Source organism: Sander lucioperca, chromosome 8 (genome assembly GCF_008315115.2).
Source record: "Sander lucioperca isolate FBNREF2018 chromosome 8, SLUC_FBN_1.2, whole genome shotgun sequence".
Lineage (NCBI taxonomy): Eukaryota > Metazoa > Chordata > Actinopteri > Perciformes > Percidae > Sander > Sander lucioperca.
In genome coordinates, this window is record NC_050180.1 from 31,078,909 (window position 1) to 31,106,323 (window position 27,415).

The 27,415-nt window shown below is 38.5% G+C and overlaps 1 protein-coding gene across 1 annotated transcript; it reads right to left on the bottom strand.

Moving 5' to 3' along the window:
• Nucleotides 1-467: 467 nt before the first annotated feature.
• ndufa10 (NADH:ubiquinone oxidoreductase subunit A10) lies at nt 468-15,723 on the bottom strand. The gene is made up of 10 exons (XM_031308415.2): nt 15,515-15,723; nt 13,907-14,075; nt 10,792-11,007; nt 10,475-10,561; nt 9,039-9,160; nt 8,707-8,786; nt 7,725-7,779; nt 7,509-7,594; nt 7,105-7,213; nt 468-695 (listed from the first exon to the last, which is right to left on the bottom strand). Exons 1-10 carry the CDS (start codon nt 15,587-15,589, stop codon nt 627-629), a joined length of 1,068 nt encoding a protein of 355 aa, XP_031164275.1. The 5' UTR covers nt 15,590-15,723; the 3' UTR covers nt 468-626.
• Between the last annotated feature and the right edge of the window lie 11,692 nt (nt 15,724-27,415).

Sequence of the window (27,415 nt, forward strand, 5' to 3'; positions counted from 1 at the left end):
TGCTACGTAGACTAGCCAGACCCTCCTTCGCAGCGCTGTGGAGGAAGGTCTGGCAAAGCAAGACTAGCGCGTTTGTTAAAAAAAATATAAATGTATAATCAAAGATTTTTTATTTTTATTTTGCACTTTATTGGATTAGTTCTATGTATGTAGTATTTTCGGTTCCAAACCTTTGGCATAACCAGACACAACAGATACTTTTTTTTTTTTTTCTTTTTTTTTTTCCCCAAATAATACAGCAGCGTTGGAAATATGGAAACAAACTACCTGAGCTTTGTGTTTTAACACAGCAGGAATCTGACTTTCCACTGCGGTTTATTTTATAGTAACTGCCAGTTAAAGCTGTCTCCCAGTTGTTTTTTAAATTTGAAAGAGTGACCCACCCTTGTTTCATCATCCTCTGTAAGAAACTAGAATTTCTATCTTTCCATGAGCTCTGGCATACAGTCAGAACGAAAGAGAAGACATTTTGTAGATTCAAAATTTATTATTTTAATACATACACATTATTTAGGATGTACAACAGGAGACAACTGGATCAACAATGGAGGCATGGTCCAGAGTTCACTCAGGGAGCTGATCAGCCAATGACGACAGTTGAATTAGTGACAGGCCTGTGGACTCATTCACTTCAGCCAGATGTATTTGTCTCCGACATCTGCATTATAACCGGGTGCATACTTTTTCCCAGGGAGCTACAAGAACAAAACAAATTGATGAACTAAAAGGAACAACATGTGAACATTCAAAACAGCAGAATAACACACAAAACAGCTTAGGCTTGTTAAAAAATGGATGCAGAAGTATAATTTTGTATTTCAAATGAACTTGTTCTAATTGAAATAGCTAAACGCATCTAATCAAGATAACTGGGTTGCCTGCAGCAGACTGATCTCATGAAGTGGCGTATGTATGACACGCCAATTCGTATGCCATTTTGGCGCGTTATCAAGACGCATACTCGCTTTTTAGCGCGTTTATCAACGCCGTTTGGCCTCCATTGACATTACCTTGCGATTGCGTGTGAATTTACTCTGTAGCGAGTAGTATGAAAGGGCAAAAAATGAAAGGGTAAAAATCCGCATAGGGAGGTTGGTCGGGGTGGCGGATGGGTCAAACACAGGACTTTCACTCAGGAGACCGGGGATCGTGTCCCGCGTGTCACGTTTCCTAAACCTGACCGTAGCCTTCTTCTTTTACTAAAACCAACCTGTCCGCTGTATACAGCGCTCAAAATGTGTGCACATAACACGCCACTTGGCTTAAGAAAGTGGCCGTGTATGTTTACGCAAAGTCATGATGTCATGTTACCTGCAGAGTTAAATTTGATGTTTAATACTAAATATAAGACATTAAATGTACGAGTAATGCAGGTAGGTTGTTTATTCGATCGATTTTGATAGTTGATTAATCAGTTAAATCGTGCAACAGAAAACTAAAATCAACCATTTACTTGTTACAATCTGAAATGGAATACCTTCAGTTTTTTTTTGGCTGTAAACAATATAAATTTAATGGAAGCTGTAATACATCAGTGTTGCAAATGTCCTTCCCTGACTTTACTTTTGTCAACTCAAGTGTGCCGAGGGAGATTACGCCGCCACGTGTCACAGTTCTCATTCTCTCCACTGAGATCCAGGCTCAGAACTAAATGTCAGGTCACAGCCTCCTGTTGAATTACGCAGCCTGGTTTTTTTTGCAGCAAGGGGAGACAAAAAAAGTCTCCCGTCAATAAACAGAAAAGGTCAGAGCCAAATGTTTCCCTGCAAGACTGATGATACCAAAAGCCTTGTAGAATATTCCATTTCTGGCATTTGCCTTTTTGTAACTTCGAGTCGTTCAATATTTCAGGGAAATGAGTTCCATCACACGACAGTACTGCATAGGCTTCACATGGCAAAGGGTAGAGAAATAAAAGCATTCAATATGAAGAGAAGGGGGGGGGGCGTGGTTCCTCAATAGTATTGTTTCAATAAAGTGATCTTCACAAGATAATGTAACTAATCCATAGATAATGACAACACAAAAACGAAAGGGCATTTTATACTCCTACAACACAGCTAATTAATGTTACCAGCCAACAGCAACCCAGCTGATCTGTGGGATCATCAGAAGGCCAGAACAACCTAGAATTGATCCATAAAACCTGATCATTTCTTATTATCTGTTTACTGTGAACTCTAGATAGATAGATAGATAGATAGATAGATAGATATAGGGCTGTCAGCGTTAAAGTGTTAATTGTGATGCGATTAAAGGCCGACCATAACGCGTTACTTTTTTTTTTTTTAAATTGCATGCCGGCATTTATTAATTTATTTTACACTTCACTCGGCTTTGCGTCGTGCCTAACAGGCTACTATTTTGACCCTTTGCAGCACCGTTACTTATCATCAAGCTGCCCTACTTCCTCGTAACTAGGTCTCTCTCTCTCTCACTCACTGGAGGACCACTCTCGGTTCCTTAGCGTAACGAGGAGTGATCCCTCTTGTGAGTCGCATGGTCTTTGTGTGGAGGCGGGACTCCTGGCGGAGAGAGAGACAGAAAATGCGAGTAGTTGGAGCGGGGTTTCCCACAGCACTTTGCCGTTAAGGCGCCGTCAAAAAAAGAAGACGTATATGAGCGATATCCGCCTTGTTACTCGGCGTCCGGTTTTCTCCCTTTCATTCCAAACCACGCAGTTGACAACCTGCAGGTGGAGACAGGCACGGACATAAATGCCGCTGTGGACTTGTCAGTCTTGCAAGCGGTTTCAGGAAAGTTGCTGTATGTGTCCAACAATGCACAGAACATTAACCGGTACAAGCCTACAGCTGTCAGTGTGTCAGAGGCTCCCGGACGGTGAACTGAGACTCCGTTACCTGCTTGTCAAAAATCGCCACTTACTAGCTAATAAATTAGCCTGAGGTAAACGCTACCCATCAGTAAACAGAAGTATTTTCTGTATTTATTTATTTATTTATAAAGGACAACACACATTAATCAACATTTCTGTAAATGTGCCAGTGTTAGCCAGCCGGCTAATTTTCAACTATAGTCCTTCGGCCAGATGATTTTAGACCAGAGCAGCAAGAAGCAGCAAGATTTTAGTGCAGGTTAAACTACACAGACAGAAAATGAATGAATGAAATGAATGAAGTGAAATATTTAAAATACAATTTAATTTTTCATACATCCAAGAAAAAATACAGGGCGAGTTAAACTTGATACCAGGCAAGATATCAACACAAACATGTTAGCAGCAGTTTATCAGTAATAACAATAATATAAAAGATACTGGTTTAAAAATGTTCACAACTCTGACTACGCAAGAGCCAGGCCTTGAGACTTTGTGTGAAATGATGGTAGGTGGTGCAGTTTCTTATTTCATTTGGTAAAGTGTTCCATCTATTAGAGGCTCTAACAGAAAAACACGATTGACTGAAGGAGCTGGACCTGTAAGGGGTTACACAGTCCCCTCTCAGAACAGACCGAGTAGTTCTATTGTTAGAATTTTTTTGTTTTATAAAATTATTGAGCGGTGGAGGAGCTTTGCCATTCAGGATTTTAAACATTAGGCAGATGTCATTGTATTTAATTAGATTTTCCCAACTAAGGATGCCATGTTTGTTAAGAATTTTACAATAATGATAAGTATTGTGTTTTCTGTCTAACACTTTGAGGGCCTGTTTATACAAAGAAAGAACAGGCTTAAGGGTTGTATCTTTTGCTTGCGTCCAGCTTGTCATACAATATAGTAGATGAGGGATAATCATTGAATCCAAATATAATTTTGCTGCTGAAGTTGTTAGGCAGCTTCTTATATATCTAAATTTGGCTATATTGTATTTAGTTATTCGGATTACTTTTTTCACTTGTTTTTTTGAAAGACAAGTTGGAGTCAAGGATGATACCAAGATATTTGACAAGTGACGTGGTGGCTGGCGTTTGTTTGTTTGTGTGTGTGTCCCGCGAAGCTCCGACCTGCAGAGGAGCAGAAGAAAGTATAGCTGCACCTTCGCCAAAATGAAGACTGAAAAACAGAACTATTTTGGTACAAACATTTACTCGCCATGTGGCAGATAGTCACATAGAAATAGGTAGATATAATGTATTATTTAAATTTAATATTTAGTGTTTAATAAATAATTGTTAAATGCAGTACAGAGTCTGTAGTCTATCACAAACACTCGACTAATGCTGCAAACATTTGACAGCCAGTACGAATTACCTGGGAGAACATACGTGTCACAAACGGTAATTCCACAACTGTACAACACCGTGAAAGACGACATACTAAAGGAGATCAAAGACATATTGTGGATATTTAAAATGTCTTCCAGTTCCAGTGTTAAATATTCTTTAGAAATAAAAGTTTATTGATCTTTGAAAAGGTGTACCTGCATTATTATGTCATTATCATTATATTAGATGAAAATGGTCTCAGAACGACAATATTATCGTTTATCGCAATAATTTCTGGGACAATTTATCGTCCAGCAAAATTTGTTATCGTGACAGGCCTACTCGTAACACATCCTGCTGCTGCAGGCTGCAGGCATGATGGAGAAAGACAGCAGCAATAACTCTGAATGGAGCTTTTTAAAATATCACCGAAGCACGTCAAGCTTGAGCTACCACCTACGGAGCTAAGCATAGTAGTACAGTTATTAACGTTGATGCTGCCAGCTGTGGATGAAACCAAATCCCAAAAAATTACTACAGCTCTTGTGAAATGGGTGGCAACTAACTGCAGACCTGTCAGCATCGTAGAGGACTCAGGTCTTAAAGACGTACTACGGTTGACCTGTCTCGTTGCCGTCGAGGGGGACAGTAGTTTTCACGGATACACAGCCTGTATGACATGGAGAAAGTAGCCAAACTGGAACAGCTGCAAGGTGCTGCAAACCATAGATATAGAACAATAGATATGACATGTAATTCTGACTTGCCATTCCAAGATGGAACCACTTGGCGGCCATCTTACCAGGGTTAAGTTTTAGAATTGCTTCAATTGGAATCAATGGGGAAAGAGGCTCATGTTGTCTTTATAATCCTTATATTTTTCTACCAATACATCAATAGTGGTTTTAATTCAAAGTAATGACTGTAAGACAACTGTGCCTTTCTAGAAAGAAACAAAAAATAGAGATTTGGGTGGAATTTTGATTGCTATAGCTCCAAGAGAACAAGTAATTCGTTCAATTATAAAGATAAGCTCATAATTTTGCATTTATATTGCAGGTAATTTTATTTTTTCAATTTTGCCTGAACTTAATATGTAAAAACTGTCTTTGGTATTCTGAATGGCTAATATACATTAAACAATATTTTTTAATGTAGAAATCCTAAACAGATTCAGTATTATGGTCTATAGAGCGGTAGTTACGATAAGACACATGAGAGAAACATCCAACTGTAATTTATTAATACATTTATTTATGTGTGTAGATTTTATCTCAACTATAAGACCACATTTCCCATCAACCCCACTACTTCCTGTTTAGTGTTTGTTTTCTTCCTGTCAACCGGCCGGCATGGAGTTAGTTTTGACGATGAGTGGAGTAGTTGAAGAGCCTCGCTAGCTTCAATGAGTTTTTGTTGATAAAGACTATAATGACTTCACCAGAACTGCTGATGGACTTGCCGCAATTTTCATTGCGCTAACGTAGTAATGCGGAGACTTTCCTTACCTCATCAAGACATGGATTATTAAGTTTTAATTTGCTTTACTGAAAGGAAAATCGTGTAAAGGCATGAGGTAAGATGACAACACTAGATGTTAATATATGATGACTGACAGCAGGATTCAACATGGCTAATGTTTGGGGAGCTAACGTTAGCTGGTGAAAATGTAACGTTAAGTGCTGCTGGTCGGTTAGGGCTACGTGTTGCTGGATGTGGCTAATGTTGATTTGTAACGTAACTTTACTCAATGTGTAACATTACGTTTTAACGTACCGTTAACTAAAAAAAAAATCAATCAACTAAAACAATGTTTGCTGTTCATAAATGCTGTTAAGAGCTAGCTAGCAATCACCAATAACTGACATCTCAGCCGGTCCGTTAACAGTTGCTAGGTAACGTAACTAGCTTGCTAGCTAACCAACTTTTCTGTATTTATAGTTAAAAAAAGCAGAGAACAAATACTCTATCTACTCCTACTGACATGTAGAAAGTGATGCCAGTCTCCTGGGTCTCTTCGGTCCTTCTGATAAAGCAGTCAAGTGCTGCACAGCTGACAACCATACTTGCTGCCATAGGTGACAATTGTAAACAGTACCCTAGTAAGATGGCGGAGAGTTATGCCATTAGTTATGACATCATGTCATATCTATTGTTCTATATCTATGATGCAAATGCTGTCTCATTAACCGGTGATCACTGGACGTCAGTGAGTAATCAACATTATTTAGGAGTTAGTTTAGTTACTAAACACTATATTGACTCTAGTAAGGATAGGGATTTTTAGTTTTTTAGTTAGGTACTTGGAGGAATTGTGCAATAATGACAGATTCACACATTTTTCTTTTGTTTACAGTAAATAAATAATTACAAATCTTAAAATGAAGTTCATAAAGTAACTTTCTTTGCATAGAAATTCAGCGATTAAAATTTTTTAATCGTTTGACAGCCCTTGACATATAAAAAACATCAAATTTAACTCTGCAGGCAACATGACATCATGACGTCGCGTAAACATACACGCCCACTTTCTTAAGCCAAGTGGCGTGTTATCTGTACGCATTTTATATATATATATATATATATATATATATATATATATATATATATATATATATATATATATAGAGTGATATAAGATTTTCTCCATATGGCCCAGCTCTAGCTGAAATGCCAAAGATGTGTTTGTGTTGTGACGTAATCACATTATCAATACATTTCTACATTTCCAGAACTGAACAATAAATTGTCCTGACCAGACGACGTAAAAAAAAAAAAAAGAATCCCCGCTTGGCGAAATATCAGCATGCAGATGCAGCTACCATGTTTGTTACAAAAACACTAAGTAGTCCAAAAAGACAGGGTACATTTAAGGGATCCATATGAAAGAAAATTGGCCGATGTATCATCATCAGATTGTTTGAACATCTCTCTACATACCGATTTATAGGCGTAGTATTTTTCATCGTAGTCGTGGGCCCCGATGGTGATCTCTGGCAGAAACTTTGGTATGTGGGTCAGGGTTGCCACCTTCTGTTTGTCTTCCACACTGTAAAACAGAGAGAAAAAGACAGCAAATAAAAAAATTTAAAAATCAACTCATAGCAAAGCAACTTGGATGTATGCTGATCTATGGGTGGAGTACAACGTATAAAAAGGCAATCAGAACGAATCTGCATTTTGAGTTCTCTGCGTGATTCGTTTCAGGTACTTTGCATATTTATCCATAATGAGTGTGACAGACAGAGGCCGAGGTTGTGAATCCGACTTCACCTGTTGGAGCTCTTCCTCTATGTAATTTGCATTTAAATGTGGAAAACGTATAACATTAATCAAGCACTCACAGCATCCTCATGTGGTGGTATGTGACATCATCCTGCTCCAGCCACGGCCCTTTTTCAAACTTCAAATAGTCAATGTCTTCTACCACCTGCGGACAGCACACAATAAATACGCCATCTACAGAAGTAGTAACAAGATTTCTCTTGAATTTTGATCTTAGGGATCAAAATTCCACCCCAAAAATGTTTTCACCCAGCTACTGCCCACTATAGCCTTACCCTTTCAACGTCTTGGGCTTGGGTTGCATCATAAGCAAGCACTTCAGATGTTTCGCTAAAAGAAAAAACACACAAACCTCTTAGGTTAGGCAAACACTCTTTAGTTTAATTTAGGTTTATTGGCTAGGAGTTAAAGCTGGGCGATATGGAGAAAATCAAATAGCACAATATTTATATTGACCAAATAGATGGATATCGATATTGCGGCACTAATGAGTGTTGACTATTGCTTTTATTTTTGATAAATAATCTTCAGTAATGTGGAAAATGACATCACTTTACTGTAACGCAGCCTTTAAAACCAGGAAAAGACCACACGTGTCATATTGCTATATTACGATATCAAAAATGTAAGACTATCTAATAGGCCTGCATGATAAATCGTTATAAAATCGCGATCTCGATTCACCCCTGTTCGCGATTTAATTTATAAATGACTTCGATTTTTTCTTTTCTTCAATGAATTTATTGAAAGCATTTGACATTAACATGTTTTAATGATGTAAAGACATGTTCAAGGAGTTCAGATAGAGCCTGTATCAGGGCCATATTTAGTTCAGTGTGTTATGTCACTATTTTTGGTAGCCTACTGTACTTAAATGGCCAGTATGTACTTCATTTTCTTTATTCATTGAAGCCTCTATGTTTACAGGCTTGTGGTGATGCGCAATGTGTTATAGGTGCCAACAAAAAAAAAATCTGTTTGGTACTGCCAATTTGTTTTGTTTTGCCATGATTCATGTGTGCAATAAACATTACACTTACACTACACAAAATCGTGGCAGAGAATCATGATATCAATTCTAAGCTAAAAAATCGTGATTCATATTTTCCCCTGAATCGTGCAGGCCTAATATCTAGCCACATGTTGCCCAGCCCTACTAGGAGTCTTTAAATACCAAAATACATAAGGATCATGTGTGATGCATGAGTTATTTGACAGTGGTCTATCTGTTACACATCTTTTAGTTCAACCACTCACCTGATTTTGGGCAGGAAAGACTTCTTGTAGCTATCCTCAATGCTCTTCAGATACGTCAGGGGCACATTCTGAAGATAGGACTGCGAATGGAGAGAGATTCAATGTTAAATAATTAACATGGAGCTCAAAAAGCTTGATTGAATCATCCCACTTTAAACAATCGTTTTTATATCAATATTTGATTTGGAATCGGCGTATCAATTCTATCCATTCTCTCCGGTGTGTCTTTTCCAACGGAAAATGAAATGTCTTCTATTTAAAAGTTAATGAACATGTTGCCAGGATTCCAGGGTCTACAGTGTGCTGTGGTTTCAGTGACTGCGTCTCACTACCTTGCCGCTCTGTTTCAGTTTCTTCTGCACGTCCTCGGCTGGCAGGTCCACGTAGATGACGAGGTGCGGAGGCAGGAACTCACAGATGCTAATGCCCTTGATCTCGTTGTAGTGCTGCACACCTGTGAGCCACAGGACATTTAGGGTTAGGGTTAGTAATGTCAAACCATTCTGAATTAAGTAGTGAGGTGCTGCAGAGACCTCCTGTCCTACAGACTTCAGAAAAAAAATCTTTGTTTGATACAGATCCTCGCAAAAATCCCACTATAATCCTTTCAATTGTAAAACTTTTCAACGAAAATGAGTAATGATACAAAAAGTATCTTTCCCTCCAATATCGTGAATCTTATCGCAATCGCAATATCAGTCAAAATAATTGCAATGAGATATTTTCCTCATATATCGCGCAGCCCTAGTCGGTACGTTTTTTATATTTAAGGCTACTGAAATACAGAGAATTACTTTTAATGGTTGTGCTTGATATGTGCCATTATATTCAAGACCATTTGCCTGCATCTTTGTTGTTAGTGACAGTGATATATAGGGCTGGGTATCGCCAGTGATTTCCCAGATCCGACACAGGGTCCCGACTCGATTGCATTTTAGATTCAATATCAATTAGGTTAGGGAAATTACCAATACCAATTTCGCTCGGTTATAAAAGAGATTCTCTGAACTTCTCCTGTAAATTGTACAAGCAAGAAGCAACCCTCAGATATTTTTTATAATGCACCAGATTAATGTTTAAATTAAGAAATACCCCCAAAAGGTTTGATTAAAGTACTTTTTACTTAACAGGACTAACATTACACTAACATATTAAAGTGCTCATATTATGCTTTTTGGCTTTTTCGCTTTCCTTTATTGTGTTATATATCTTTTTTGTCCATGTTATAGGTATACAAAGTGAAAAAGCCCAAAGTCCACCCCAAAGGGACTTACCATCTCCAACAGAAAACACTGTTCACAAACTGCTCCAAACAGCTCTATTGTAGTCCAGCCTTTACTTCAGAGACAAACGTGGTCACTTTGGAACACACGTTATAATGCTCGCCTAGCTGCTAGCGTGACACGCCCTCATACTCTGCTTCTGACTGGCTAGTAGTCCTTACCTAGCTACTGAGCATGTGCGACTCCCAACAAAGATGGAACAGAAGTGAGATGTCTCACTCTGTAGCTAAAACAGAGAGCTCAACACACAGGGTGAAAAGAGGAGCTGCAGCAATGTGGAGTACAACAAATATGGTGTTTTTTGAAAATTAAACCATGTAAACATATTCTGGTACAACCTCTAAATACAATTATGAATCTGAAAATGAGCATAATATGAGCACTTTTTAAAAGATCTGTTTCAGGATTTTATTGATCGACTCAAATAAAGAATTATTTTAATTGAAGAGTTGATTAATTCAACCCAGCACTAGTGATATACTCACACTCCTTCCTGATGTATCCCTCTTTGAACATGGCCTCCAGGAAGACCGTGTCACTGAAGGGAGAACGCTCCAGGATCACTCCTTGGCCTTAAAACACAGAAGAAGATCAGGATGTATGCGAGTGATTCCGTTAACACACTCTAAATCCTGTTATACACACACATTCCTCAATATTATTGCTTAAAATGAATCAAACTGAATTGTATAATTGCATATGACAATCACAAACGTGATTTTGGCCGTTTGCCATGGAAATGACCCAGCTGGACGCTGAGCTGAGCACGGGACGCTCCAGTGCATCTGTGAGTCAGCGGTACCTGTGGTGAGCAGGTGTTCGAGGGCGTCGGCGTACTGAAGCAGCCTCATGGTGTACATCCACATCTGCAGTCTGTAGCTGTTTCCGTCGGCAGCTTTGGGGTCTGTGTAGAACTTCTCCAGGCTGCACATCCCGTTGAAGTCAACAGGAAGTGGCTCCTTCTCGCCGGTCATCTTGTCCAAGTAGAAAGTGTCAGGCTCGGGCATGTAGAGCATCCCTGTACATACAGAATCATAAGTTAATGTTCTCAACACAAATACTGGCCACACTGTCTTCCCATTTGAATTTTCCCAAAAAGGTCAGTCAATGGCTGCGTTTACATGCAAACCAACAATCCAATCGCATAGTAACCCTGAAGCGGGATTTACAGTATGCTTCTGCGTAGCCGTTAGGGGTGGGAATCTCTTGGCACCTCACGATTCTATTCCGATTCAGAGGCCAACGATTCGATTCTAAACCGATTATCGATGCATCTCAATGCAACAATTTTTTTTATGTACATTTCCATGCGTGATTTAAAAAAATATACATATAAATCTGAGTTTGCTACTCAGTTTGCTAATCACTTCCTAGACAAAGTAGCTAGACAAAGCTTACATTTTAACATATAGAGTATTTGTCACACACAAGTTTTAATGAAATGTTTTGTCTACTGAGGTTTTTATGTTGGTCATTCCATGCTTAAGCCTTAAACATGCTCGTGAAAGGCTCAGTCATGTTTAAAAGGTGGAGAATTGGCTTCTTAGAACATGAAACATGAGGTGGTCAGATGTAACGTGATAAAGTAGATGAACAGCCTGTATGTGTTTTGCCTAATTATTTTATGTATGTCTTATGTATATATACAAAAAAAAATGTTTTCCTTTTGGCCATTTTTGTGTGGTTTTTTTTCTGCACTCTTGCCTAAACTCTAAGTTCTTGTCCATTATCCCATCCTCTTTCAGTCACTCTGTTTTCTGATTTGTACTTGTCTGGAGACAGTAACTTTTAAATAAAAATCAACACATTTAAAAAAAAAGTTAAGATTATTAACTTATCAGAATCAATAATCGAATCGTTCTAGAAAGAATCGTGATGCATCTGAGAATCGATTATTTTCCCCACCCCTAGTAACTGTAGCCTACGTAAGCGGCCTAAGGTTTATACTTTGTGCGTGGGGAGTGTGTGGTAGAGAGAGTGAGAGAGTGGCGGTGATCAGCGTCGGAGCAAGTACTGACTCTAGAGGCATAGTGAGAGAAACAAAGTGTCTCCCCTGTTCTTTCTGACCGCGGACGGAAACCTGTAGCAGGAAAAGTTAACCCTCTCCTTGATTCCATGTTGTGTAGGGAGAAGGAGAACCAGAAAATGAGTCGAAGGGAAATGCAACGCGGCCAAGTGGACCAAACCCAGTTGTTGCGTCACCATGACGTGTAATGAGAGGTGCACATCAGACTACGGCCAGGGCTCCAGACTAACCTTTTTTTTTTTTTTTACTAGGATCACTGTAGCCCCTAACTGTAACTGTTTAAGGGCGCGGGAAGAAAATGTAGAGGCGCACACCTTAAATCGACCTGCAACTACATTTTTCACATTTCCCCTATTTTAACTGTATTATTGATAAATGCTTTGGTAATAAATACAGAAACTACAATCTGCGGTCATATTTTAGTTCACAGTCACATTTTAATTGAATGGTGCTTAACAAATGCACATTCAGAAATGTAAAAGTATTATTATTGTCCATGTACTGTATTATTGCCTCTGCCTCATACAGGCTCTCCCTCCCTCCCTCCCGTCTTTTTTTATGTTAACACTGAAATAGTAATCACATCTAAGGTGATTAAGCTTCCATGGAAAGGAGAGTAACGTTACTGTACTGTCGTTCCTGACTGCACTTGAATGCAGCTTGATTTCACGGAGAAAGAGATCGACTGTGCTTTGTTTTGAAAACATTCAGCTGGACACAAACTCCGGGGCAGTTCAGTTCTAGCGTTTCAATTTCTTTTTACCCTCATAGCTTTAAAAAGGTACACTGTGTAGGAATTTCTCCCATCTAGCGGTGAAAAAAAATATTTTGCTTTCAGACGAATAATGCTCTCTAGCGCCTTGCTTTTTTAAATGTGTGTTGCAACTACGGTAGCCGTTATGTACCAAGAAGCTATGACTTCATGTCTTCCAATTTTCGCTTTTTTGGCCACAAGGATTCCTTCTCCTGTGGCTCGGCATAAGTATGATCCTCCATTATGAACTAAAGTGCAGTGCAGGCTTTCAAATTTGCCGGGGCAGTGACAAGCTCCTCTCACTGATCTCCTTTCTCAGTTTCAGCTGGTTTCAGTCACATGACGCTGGCTCTGAACCAAGTGCTTAATGTCCTTCTCAGTGATTATAGTTTTTCAAAACGGCGGAACGACATGGAACCCTCCTTGGACTTGCCCGTCCAATGTAAATACAGATAAGAAATTCTTCGCTTACGAGGATAAGTCAGATCATTGGCAGAGGTAACTTTACACCAATGAGGACATATTTATGAAGCAAGACATTGATTTTAGCTAATAAAATACTTACAACACTACACAGTGTACCTTTAAAACTTTCTTGTGGTAGGGACAGAGGCCGTGATGTTTCCCGTTTACTATACGGGAGTCTCACACCGACTCAAAACCGCCACGACACCTGTCACATACCGCACTTGGCCACCGCAGCGTGACATCGGTCTTAATGTTTCACCGGGGGCCGCTGTGGGTTTTTCCCGGCTCCCCCGTAGCATCCCCCGCTACAGTACTACCCCCACGTACCCACGCAGTCGATTTAACGCAGGACCATAAATTGGACTTAACTCCCAATAAGACAAGTAAGAATATTTCCCAAAATGTCCACAGTATGCTTTACATTATCAGCCAATATTGGATTATTGCAGATATATCACTGTCAGTCAGGCTCTCAATCATTGGTGCAGTAAGCATTATCACAATCAAATTTCAGCCATTTTAGCCCCATGACTGAAGCAGTTTAACATTTTAGCCTGTAAACGCCTTCTTACATCCACTGCATGACGACACACCTGAGGGGAATCACTGGAGGAGTGTACCTATGCTGGTGCAAACCCTGATGAAGGGTCCCTGCAGTGAGATAGTTACCCAGCTTGTCAGCCAGCTTCTGGGCCAGTGCTCCTTTCCCCGAGGACAAGTTGCCGTCCAAGGTGATGATTTTGCTGTTCTGCTTTAACCGTGGCGTCGTCCTCTCGCCCAGCGCATAGGCCAACCAGCCATACCGTAGGCTTCTCACCGAGCTGGTGTGAACACCTGCCTGCATGACACAAAAAACAAACGCCACCTTTTAATTGGTAACATGGGGTTAACAGACCAGAGCAAGATTAATCAACACAGATTACCTCCAACCCATTTCGCCCCCCGAAGTCCAAAAAAATCAACCAAGTATTTCTACACAGCAACACTACCCAGTGTTTCCCCTACCATCCCCCCCGAGAAAGAGACAAAATTATGTAATTATGCTATATATTCCACACACAAACAAAAAAAGAGATGCGCAAGATAAAGCTGTTCTCACACATACAGGCAATTCGCTTCTCGTTCCTCGCCTTAAAAGTTCAATTCATTTTAACTTAGGCCGGTTGCACGTGTAACGTATGCGGAGCGGACGTTCCAACACTACGCTTTCACTATAATCAATGAAACTGGCTACACCGGGCAAAGAGCAGCGTGTAAGTGGTGCATATGCTCCGCAACAACTTTTGGAAAAAATCTGGAAACACTACTACCCTACCCTCAGGTTTGCTGCAAGTTATTTATTTGTAAAAAAAAAAAAAAAAGTCAACTCAAAATTGTTAAAGAATATGCATTGCACAATGTAAAAATAATATTTCAGCTAATGTATTACATATATTCAAACTAGATTTGAAACATGGGACAAGGTCTCAACATTAGGTAAAATACACAAACAACCATAGGGTCCTTACCATTTCAGTTTATTGTGATTTAATGGTACATATTTACCAAACAAATTTGTAATTAATGAAAATTACAAAGTCACTGCCACACCAATAAACTGAGCCCAGCGTATTTGCCCACTGTGCTCAGGTAGTAATTTAGCCCGGACACAGACAAAACTATGGAAGACATCCTAATCTATATTTTATATTATTATGTACATTGCTCTGCACTTCACTGCGTTTTGCACTTCTGGTTAGATGATGAACTGCATTTCACTGTCTTAGTACCTGTACCCTGTGCAAGGACAATAAAGTTGAATCTAATATAATCCATTTTTTTGTCCACCTCATTTATGTCAATGAGAGTCGACCGGTTGCCAGGTAACACAGCTTAGTGTAACTACATTTGTCTGTGATGGTAACTGATTAGTCCCAACTGGGACCTCAGTCTGATACATTTTGTAGAAATGTTATATCGAATCCCGAGTGCTGAGATAACACATTAACGTTAGGGCTAAATATTTGGTTTAAAACTCAAAACTCTGCATATGGCAACACCGAGACTGACTAGCTTAACCAAATAGCATAATTGCAAATTGGTATATCGACAGGCTTGACTGCGAACGTCATGTTATTGGCTATCCACTGACGAGAACATCATGAACAGCTGGTAGCCTGTCGGCGACCGACTGTGATGCTAGCGGCTACGAAGCTCGCTAGCTAGCTAGTTAGCTTGCCCTTGTGAACTTACACGCTATGCAGGACAAATAAGGGTCCGTGTGTTTTCTGTCCTTACCTTCTGTGCAACGTTCACCGCTTTAAAAGCAGTTGCTCCCGATGGGATGACCAGTCCGATCACCCTCAGGGCCATGATTAACTGTCCTCCAAAAACCCTCCGAGCTGACCCGAGAAATCACCGGAACCCGGCGACAGGATAATACGTCAGAGGGAGCGAGGGCCTTTGCTAAGTGTTGTCTTGTAGATTACACGTTTGAGTACGTCTAGTTGTTGCCTGAATTTTTTTGTTTTTGTTTTGAGGATCCAAACATGTCTGTTACTGCAAAAATCAAAATATGATTACAGTACATAGCGGATAAAAGTAGTCTACAGCCTACATTCATAGGTTTAAAAAAATAAATGTAAAAATGAACAACTTTTTACAAAACAACCCATTTTAATTTAGCCTTCCTGCGCTTATGGTTCAGATAAATAGTTGTCAATAGATCATTTGTTTTGTCTACGAAATTACCATTATTACCCTTATAGTTCCATCAGAGCCCAAGTGACATGTTGCTTGTTTTATCTGATCAACAATCCAAAACTTAAAGATATTAAGTTTATAACTAAATAAGCTTTAAATCCCCACATTTTATAAGGTGAAACTAGGTGTAAGCATTTTGCTTGAAAACATATTGAGATTATCAAAACAGTTAATTGATTTGATGACGATCCACTAATTGATTAATTGACTAATCATTTGAGTTCTGTAAGCAAAACTACTTGTGAGCTAAAATGCTAATGTTCTTCATAAGAATTGACTATTATAATCCTTTTTGTCATTGTCTTTAATGCATCCATAATCTATTCTTATGTTCCTGTGAGGACCCATGCAGTCCATGCCTGATGTTTGTCTCTGTCTTTTTACCAGCAGGTGGCAGTATTAATTTGTTTTAAATAAACCTGCCTGACCTCGAAACGGTGTACTCATAAACAAATGTTTTCATTTCAATGTCACCGTCTGCAATGGAAAAGTAGGCAGGAAACCGTGGTGAAAAGTATTTATGTAGGCCACATTTACTCAAGTACTGTATACTTAAGTACATTTTTGAGGTACACTGTACTTCTACTTCACTACATTTCACAGGGAAATATAGTATGTTTTACTCCATTTTAAAGCTGTAAATGAGGCCCTACAAGTTACTTTGCATATTCAAATTATTAATACAAAATATAATGACCATATGAATTAGGATGTATTACTGTAGATTAAACTCCAACAGTATGTATGTATTGCACGTTTGATACTTATTTTGATACTTTTGGACTCCAGTTTTGAATGCAGGACTTTTACTTGTAACAGGATATTTCTAGTACTTCTTCCACCACTGGCAGGAATACACATTGGCCCCTTCTTCGACAGGCGCCTATCCCATAGTTAGCGGGACGGCTAAAAGTTAGAGCACTGGCTTGGACCAGGCTCATGAGACAGATGGGATAAATAATTTAGCTAGATCTGTTTCCCCCCCACAAGAAATGTAAACAGCCACAACACTGTACACTGACTGACTGAAAAAAGCATCTCTGAGGTTTTGCATGTGATGGTGTGAACAGCAGGATTTAAACCGCAGTACCCTGCCAGATACAAACAGTGTGTATCTGGGGGAGGGAATTGCCCCTTCAGGTCCCCTTTGTGGAGCCTGAAGCGACATGATCTCAGTTTCTTTTTCTGTCACTACAGCCCTGAGTTCAGCATGAAAGGGAAAACCTAAGTTGGCCAGTAGGTAGTCTAATTATACAAATGTGTTTTTAATCTTCATGATCTGGACTGGAATTTATATAATGTGGGTCTAAACTATGCCTGACATCTCATCATGTCTTTTTACGGCGATGACTCACCAATAGGACAGGTGTATCTTGGTGGAGATGCTGTTGATTAGATCATTATAACACAAGCTGTTATTGTAACACTGGTCTACAGGGAAAGCGATACCTAAACAAATGGTTAAAATAGTTCTCTCTGGTTTCACAGTGATTGTAATGACTTCACACATATTCACTCACCTTCTGATATTAGGTTGGCTCATCTTTGCCTGCACTTTCCCTTACAGCTACGAGCTCACTACGCTCACACATGAATTCCCGAGACTTTACATAACTACAGTCTGTCGGCACACAAGTGTGACTCACTGGCTGTTTCCTATGTAGGCTCAGAAACCACCAATGTAAACATGGCAGACAGTCAACTACACCGCTTCATATTTCAAAGGCCATTCAGCATGGGCACTTAGTAGTTAACTTTGTGAAACCGAACCAGTTAAGTGCAGGCAACAAGAAAATGTAGTTAGGGTTAGGAAATCATCAGGGGTTGGCTTAAGCTGAGTCACGTGAAAAAATGAGGAGGTGCATGTAACTGCGTCATGGACTATAAGGTCAAAGGTGTAATTTATGGGGGGTGGAGGCCCAGACTGGGCTTTTTTTTTAAAGTTGTTATCACGTTTTCAATGTTTTTGTCACTTTTTCCGACATTTTTTGCCGTTTTTGTTTCCTTTTCGAATTTTTTGACAATATTTTTGACGTTTTTGTTGACTTTTTAAGGTTTTTTGTCTAAGTTTTTAGCACTTTTTCCGACATCTGTCACCTTTTGACGTTTTTTTTCGTTTGTTTTTTTTACGACGTTTTCGTCGCTTTATTACATACACGATCTCCACACCCACAAGACATGTTAAAACCAAAGTTATGCCCTTATATAATATAAGGTATATAATATATAGTATAAGGTCCATAAAAGTCGGTTCATTTCCAAAATTGACCATTGACTTTTGGTTTTACACAGGACACGAGCCCCATCTCCTGAGTGAAAGTCCTGTGTTTGTTTGAACCTTGTTTTGGCGCTCTTATAGTTTTGTCACCTTACTTTCTCGTTTGCTCTCACGATAATTAATCGTGAAACAAAAAATATGGGTCGTTATGAGCTGCTTGCTGAATCGACCTATACGGTCGTTTTCACGTTTGTTTTTGGGAGGATAGAATACAAGAAGAAACTTAATGGGGCAAACCTGTCTCCTGAAATACAATTTAATGTATATCTGCAAAGTTGCACTATGATCATACAGGATGTATTTATAAAAAGATTGTTTTCACTACAATATCCACTTTTGGCAACTTAAGCATGATTCACTTTTCTGAGGTTATGTTTACTCGAAGCGCGTGGTTATGGTTCTGGGAAATCTTGTGGTCTTGGTTGGACCCAAGACAGGATGTGTGTTTTGTTTCAATATTTAACCAAAATGTTGATATTTCCCTAACCAAAACCAAAGTGTTTCCATTGTCAAAGACCTGTAGCTTTGTACCATCCACACTCTGTGACGTCAGTGCGGTACAAGACCATTACAGTGTGTCGACTGGAAAAACTTCCCACGCAGGAATTACGTTTTCTCCAAAACATTATTAGGCAAAACTATTTAGTTGTGTGTATAAACTAAATTAAAAAAGACTTTCAGGAGACCATAGGTGATCATAATCAAAACGGTTTCTCTAAAACATAACTTAAAACTACTAACTTTCCAACTAAAGCATAGTTAGGAAATGGATTGAGATATCTTTTGTACAGGCAGAAATGTTAACCTGCACTTGAGGAAAGGTCAGTGGGTTTACCAAAAACACTGGGATTTATCTTCTGGGGGATATGAAAATCCAAAATGGCATTCGAGGTTTATCTTGTTTTGGACTGACGGATGGATTGATAGACCGACCAATTTCTTATTTTTGTCAAAACATTTTGAATGTCTTGCTTTTGTTTAATTCTTTTTTTTTTTATTCCACAGATGAAAGAAGAACTGGCAAAACTAGTTTACTTTAATAGATGACACAGCAGATTGGAAAGAAGTTGCAACGTGTACGGAAAGGGGGGAATGCTGTGAACGAAATGTGTGCAAGCAATAGGTCTTTGCAGCCGACGTTGAGGGATGAATACATTCTCATGCACACAGTTACGGTACAGTACCAACACTTTCCTGTGTTCACATCCTGACACACCGAGACACACACCCCCACAGGAACCCGAGTAATTAGTCAACAGTAAAACAACAATACTCTACATTCAGGTCTCACGGCTGCAGCCCTGTGAGGCCAGCTGAGGGGTTTGGCAAATCTATCTCTGCCAAATTTCCGTTGGTTTTTACAGCAGGTTTTATTTCACTCCTCTGTAGTTTGGACTGGCTTTAACAGTGCCAGCAGGGAGGAGGTTTGCCTGCATTGTTTATCATTAAAACAACTCAAAAGCATGGCAACCAAAATAGCTTACATTTTCTGCTCTTCTCTCCACACCTGCCTTAAATCATACAAAGAAAACTCGGCAGCAGTAACATGCTTCATCTTGACTTTATCAAACAACCTTTGTTCCAGTGTTTGTAATTGTGATTTGCATCTGTAATGCATCTTACAATTGGAAAAAAAGAAGACTAATTGCCGTAAAAGATAAACTGGATTTATAATGTGGTGCTGATGGACACTGTTGTTCTACATTTAAGCTTTATATTTTGGTTGGTTGGTTGGTTGGTAGGTAGGTAGGTAGGTAGGTACTGTATTCATCCCAAGGGAAATTTTAGGCATCCAGTAGCTTAGACAATCAAACACAACAAACACACATACACACACATATCTCACATACATAAAAATCACTCACAGAAAAATAAAGTTATAAAAATCACTCACAGAAATGTATTGATTGATTGATCAGTGCAATAGCTTATTATTAAATATTAACTATGACTATGAAAAGACAAGAATGTAAACAATGCAATACATTACAATAATAATTCTTTGAAATAATGTTTGCTGACTATTTATGGAGCAGTGTTTTCATAGTCGCAGCTTGGCTGACATCCACGGGCTCACGCCTTGTATCATCTCCTGTTGTAGTAATTGTTGGTATACTAACTGCCAAAATGGTGCACTCTCAACGTTAGAACATGTGATGTTACATAAAGTCTTCGTGTGAAAGTGAACAACACAGGGGAGCAACTGCAGCGTGCTCAATATGAAATCATTTTGCAGAGTTGTGTAATTTACCTGGTATGTAGTGTGTGTGCGTTTTGTTTTTTTAAAAAGGGTTCACAGCATTTTGCAACAGTCTTTGGGATGCGAGTTATTTTGACTAGAGCTGAAACAATTAATCACTCATTAGTCCACTAACAGAAAATAATTGGTAACTGTTTTGATAATCAATTCATCATTAAAGTCATTTATCAAGCAGAAATGTCAAACATTCTCTGGTTTCAGCATCTTGATTTCCCAGATTTGCAGTTTAGTTTCATTGTCTTTGCAGCAAACTGAATAGTTGTTTGACATCACCTTTTAATGGGCATCTTTTGCTATTTTCTTTCTTTCTTCAATAATGAAAATGCAGCCCCCAATATTGACACTATCAAAATGTATCTAAATGTTTTTTTTTTGTTTTGTTTTTTCACTTATTGCATGTCCATTTCTACCTATTGCTACATGAAGTGTTCAACCCTGATGCTAAAGCTTTTTGGAGTATCATCAAATCCCGTAAATATGTTTAAGGGTTGTTAAGCAATAAGGAGGCAGTGTGAACCTCTGTGTATTTTTTATGTGCTTTTTGGCACGTAAAAAATGGCAGCCAGTATTTAATGTCAATTAGAGGAAGCATGTGGCTGTCTCATAAAAATATGTAATGCCTTCCAGATTTGTTTTGGATCATCACAGTGAAACATTTATGTCAGTGTTCACATGCAAATTAAGTTTTCCCTTAATGTTAACGTAGAGTTTAAGTAGCCACATATGGGACACGGGATGACAATCGCAAGACCTGAAAGATTGTATGCTGTATTTGCATATCTATTTGTTTTGTAATAATATGATATTGTGAAGTAGGGGCAGGACCTAATAAGACCTAATAATTTGCTTCTGCCTGCTCCTTCTCGAACTTATACTTTTTATTATTTATTTTTTTGTCTTTGGTAAATTCAGATTTTTTTGCGTTTGAATTTTGGGGTTTTAATTTTTTTTTTTTTTTTTTTTTTTGCAACATTGTTGATTGTTCGAGATAAACAATAAAATGAAATGAAATGAAATGAAACCCATGACCACTGTATGTGTGCTTGTATGTCATTCCTGTAAAGGTTACTATTCTTTTTTTAGTTTGACTCCCAAAATATAAACAAAAGATACACAATATTGACAATGAATCAACATTTAATGAGTCCTGCCATTTCTAACCCCCTCAAACCAGTAACAGTATGCACGCCTCAAACAATAGCAGCCATGGACATTGTTACTTTCATTAAATTTTTTTTTCTCTCTTTCTCTTTCTTTTGCTCTACTTTCTTTAGTCTTTCTGTCTGGCTGCCCCACCAACCACACAGTAGTAACTTCCATACTCAACTAATAACATCGCACATGAAACTAATTGACCACACAAGTGCAAATGAACAGGAATCATGACACTCACGGGGTGCTTTATTATACGACCTTCTCTTCATTTTAATGGCGCCGTGGTTGAGGGTATAATGGATCACAGTTAGATCTCACTCTGTTAAAAACTGCCCTCCTGTCCTTCACACGCGATTCTTCCCTTTCCCAGAGGGCAGCAGTTCTGCTTCATGTCAAGCCTCTGCCTGTTTGAAAAAGGACTCTGCAGTCCAGAGAGAGAGCATCTGACGGTCGATGCATCGTTGTCTGCTTCCCCCCCCGCCCTCCCCCCGTTACTGCAGCTGCAGCATCAACTCTTATGGAAACCCACTCCCACCACCAAAAACAAATACACTAATAAAGTTTGAAAAGCGAAAAGAAATGAAAACTCTCAAGTTTATTCTAGTAAATCAGAATTACTACTTAATGTTAAGTGCCTCGAAATAATGAGTTAATATCTGATAATTATGATGATGACTTGGAAATTATGTAGCAGAAATTCAAATTATGAGAGACAATTTATTTAATTTGTTTACACTTAATTCATTCAGGGTAGGTTTGCTGACCATGGATGGTGTGGGTACGCGATCTGTGCTGGACGATCCGACTGAAGAAGAGAGAGAAAGAGCTCAAAGACGCAGCTAAAAGAACTGCAGAGTGAGAGAAGCATTTGATAATGTCAAGCAACCATCCTACATTATTCATTTAATGTGAAGTAGGCCTATTTTATCAGAAGCATTTTATTTAAGTTGGAGTAGTCTAGAACTCATTAAAAACAAATGTTTCAATCAATAATAAATGCACATTATGCCTGTGCTGTGCATAGCATTGTTATGTTATTATTTTATGTGTAGGGCCCAAAAGCCGCTGTAGTCATGTTGTAATTGTTCTTTATACTATATATATATATATATATATATATATATATATATATATATATATATATATATATATATATATATATATATATATATATATATATAATATATATATATATATATATATATATATATATATATATATATATATATATATATAGATCCGACATGCAAAAGATGTTCGCGTATGCACAGCTGATAATCCTGTTTCACACGCTGCACGATCTGTTCCACGCTTGCGCACCTTTGCAATGAATCACAAAGAGTAGTGTGGAGGAAACTGAAGGTTTGCAGTGACATAAAGACTCAGACTTCATTCCACATCTAACCAAAATGGTGTATGTTCATGTAACATGTAACAACTCTTTATTATTTTGGATTGGCAACCATGTCAACACCTCGTAATGCATAGCCTAGGCTACTTTTAAAAACATCACAACAGCCCCACACTACATAACAATGTCAATGTCGCCAAGGCGTAGTACACGGACGTCGATATGCGGTTTTGGATCAGTGACAATAAGTATTTCATTTAAATATCTTTATAAAACAGACCCGCCGTGAACTGCATAATGGTAACATAAAATGTAGCCTACAAAAATATGCTGCCAGTTGTGGCGCCTGGCCCGTCAAGTGTTTCAACGCATGCGTGATACAACGGTGTCCTAGTTCCTAGTAATATAGGCTAACCCCTATTTATGACTCTGCATCTTAAAACTATGATTATCTCATAATATGTATTTGATGCGGTATTAAGTAGGAGATATGAAGTCATACATTTCACTAAGAAAGTCATCATTGTTCAAATAAAGAATTTTGATTTGACTTTGATTGTTGATCATTCCTGACAAATGCATTAATTTTCCCGGTGCGAATGAGCTTTCATACCTCTTGCTCAGAGCAAAGGAAAGAATTAATCACACTTCTCTACAAGTGTGCGGCTCATTGCCTCAGCTTTAAATACTTCGTCTCTGAGCGCAGCGGACCCCAGGACAAGACTGAACTGTTCAAATGAGGAAATCAAAACAGTAAAAAAACTAAAAAAAACAGTGTTGTAATAAGTTTGAGGGAAGTTATGCAGTGGGTGGAGAACAATAAAAGGCAGTGAGGTAGCTGGCCTTCCTGAATGGAAACCACTGCTGGCCTGAATAAAACATTGCTCTAAAGTTAGTGAGAAATAAAGATATTGAGCCGGGTGTTGATGGCTGTGCACTGGTGTCTGTCACACAGGAATGCACCAGGGCCAAATAAACAAGCACCCAGAGTGGATTAAATGCATGGGAACAGTTGCACAGGGCTCACCAGCAACCACATGCCAAATTCTGGAGCATAGCAGCTGCCATGTTCACATTTCCCATTTCCCTCAGTGCTTGGCTGCTGTGTTCTCCTGCTCAATGTGCGGGTCTCCGTCACAGCCTGTGGACAGGTAGGTTATAGCTATAACGAGCTCTCAGGGGAGCGGCCGGATGGAGATGGTGATGTCAACATAAACTGATTTGACAATGCTGCCAAAAAAAAAAAAACTCCCCTCTTTAACTTGATTTTTCATGAACAATACTCCACAAAATCGTGGAGTACTGTACAGTATTCCACAGTATATTATATAGCCTATTGTATTCCTATACTGTATTTCAACATCTGAACTATTTTATGTTTTATGTCTTGGGTCTTGGATTGACACACGTTGACGTAGTAGTTCTTCATTTTCGCCAGGCAGTAAACTATTGTCATGACTGGATACCAAACACTACTACATAAAAGACAGAAAAGTAATATGATTACATGCAGATTACCACTACACTCGTGAGAAATGACGATGGTGTACTGTATGCATCAATTCAATCATCAAAATTGTATTAAAGGGAAAATAGTTTTTTTTTCAACTACTTTCACAGATTCAATTATGATCTCAGCGGGTTCACAAGTGTAATTCTTTTTTGGGGGGGATTAGTTGTCAACTATTAAATTAATCGGCAACTATTTTGATAATCGATTAATCGTTTGAGTCATTTTTTTATTAAAAAAGATTCCAACTTGTTAAATGTGAATATCTTCTAGTTTCTTCTCTCCTCTGTGACAGTAAACTGAATATCTTTGAGTTGTGGACAAAACAAGACATTTGAGGACGTCCTCTTAGGCTTTGAGAAACACTGATCCACATTTTTCACCATGTTTTGACATTTTTATAGATCAAACAACTAATCGATTAATCAAGAAAATAATCGACAGATTAATCGACTATGAAAATAATCGTTAATTGCAGCACTACACATTACCCCCACCCCCTTCAGCCGACTCTTCAAAGATGGAGCTGTTTCCAAAAGAAACCTTATAATTCTGAATAAGTTCTATAATGTACCTTTAATTTCTCCTTAACGCACTTTTACTGACTTGGCCCTTTTATAGGAACACTTATCCAATCATCATGTAGCTGTCTGATTTGTTGAGTGATGCTCCGCATGCTCTCCCTCAGTCTCTGCACTGGAGCCTTGTGGTAGGGCCTTATCTTGAATAGAATTATTAGAATCTGAATAAAGAAACTTATACAGTATACTTTTCACTGCTAAAAAACGCACTAAGACAACTGAACACAGACAAGTGCTGCCAGTTGACCTTTAGACTGTGACTGCAATGATTCTGGTTGAGATAACTTTTGTTATGATTTAGCGCCATAACAAAAGTTATCTCAACCAGAATCATTGCAGTCACAGTCTAAAGGTCAACTATATATATATATATATATATATATATATATATATATATATATATATATATATATATATACACAGATGTCATCAATGTGCAATGACAGCTCTTTTTAGATCCAAACTAAAATTTGTTTAAAATTGCTTTTAATATGTAGTAGTGGTGTGACAATTTCCCTCTCCTCCTCCTGTTTCTATGTAAGCTTTTTCTGATTTTACTGTTTTCTATGTTTCATTCTTTTTATTGTATGATATGTTGTTTTATTCTTGGTTTCTGATGTAAAACACTTTGGATACCTGCTGGTTGCTGTAAAGTGCTATATAAATAAATGTTTGATTGATTGTTGAGATATATATATATATATATATATATATATATATAGATCTAAAGAACAATTACAACATGACTACAGCGGCTTTTGGGCCCTACACATAAAATAATAACAATACTATGCACAGGCATAATGTGCATTTATTATTGATTGAAACATTTGTTTTTAATGAGTTCTACTCCAACTTAAATAAAATGCTTCTGATAAAATAGGCCTACTTCACATTAAATGAATAATGTAGGATGGTTGCTTGACATTATCAAATGCTTCTCTCACTCTGCAGTTCTTTTAGCTGCTTCTTTGAGCTCTTTCTCTCTCAACTTCAGTCGGATTTGTTGTGAAGGTATACATAAGTACACAAAACTAACATTAGGCTCTACATTTATTTAAAAAAAAAGAAAAAAAAGAATAAGAAGCTAAGTTTATTACATTAACCAATAGGGACATTAATGTATCATCTCATAACAAAATAAGCTAAGGTGACTTCTACCAGCTTTCACTAACGTTACATCTGCTTGTAGGTTGAAAATTCACGTAACATATTGACTGTAAACAAGGTATAATCTAGCATGATTCAAGACCAGAGAGCCCAAACCATCACATCCCTGAGCCTCTCTCTTCTCTACAGAGCCACACTAATGTAACGGACGTAGCATAGCTACGTTAGCCTGCTGCTGCAACATAGGCTGTCATTAGCTTTAGTTGTAACGTAGCATGATACGTATAAGGCAGTGCTGCGTGACGTGATGCAAACGTTAAAGCTGCACATTATTCGAAGCTGAAGTGGATTTTCTTTTATACTATTCACAAGGCATTTGGCATTATCTCCATAACTTCCAAAACTCACCTGAAGGCTGAAGGGCTTTCCCTCTCTTTTAAATGCAGTGCCAAAGATTCTTCTAAACCGTCACTCCGTGTGAGAATATATAAACAAAGTCACGTGACTGGGGGCAGAGGGCATCGCTGAGGGCAAAATAAATTAACACAAGATTTAATGATATGGCGATTTAATTTGATAGAGCTTCACTTATGATGGGCTCATCAAATTGATGCAACCACAACAGGAAAAAAAGAAAAGAAAGAAAAGTTTGTTTAGGTTCTTTCTCCAGAGGGGCAGCTGAGCCAATCAGGGCAAACGGGCTGTTGCCCGGGCAACAATAGCCTGTAACCTGTGCACGTCCCGAGTTTAAATACCGGTGATCAGACCAACCCACCAACAAACACACGCCACAATGTAAGCTTTGTTGTTTGCCGACTGTTTCTAAAATGTAATGTCGACAGTTGGTGCCAGAACTCAAAATCAGGAGACTGTAACTATGACTGTGAACGCGTTTCCTTTTTAGATCGTTCATAGCTACTGCAAGGCAAAGAGTATCCTTCCTCAGAGACAGACATGTCAGCGCTTCCATGTCAAAGCCTCCACCTCAGGCGTCTCTCTGTCATCCAGCAGTCAAACTGTCAAACACCAGTTCTTCGTGAAAGCATGACATGTCTGCTTTTTTCCCCAAAATGTTTTGCACCTTGTACTTTGTTGCCATGTGTTTGTGTTACCGTTTTTTCCCCCCTTCTGTTTATTCAGATGCTAATTAGGAAACAACTAGAGATGGTCCGATACCATTTTTTGCTTCCC

Bases quoted from the DNA above. Each gene is read 5' to 3' on its own strand.
- ndufa10 (XM_031308415.2), bottom strand. From the start codon at position 15,589: ATGGCCCTGAGGGTGATCGGACTGGTCATCCCATCGGGAGCAACTGCT. The intron at 7,780-8,706 runs GTGAGTGGTTGA...TTTTTCTTTTAG, and splicing joins TCTTTCCTGCCCAAAATCAG to CGAAACATCTGAAGTGCTTG. The intron at 696-7,104 runs GTATGTAGAGAG...TTGTTCTTGTAG, and splicing joins AATACTACGCCTATAAATCG to CTCCCTGGGAAAAAGTATGC.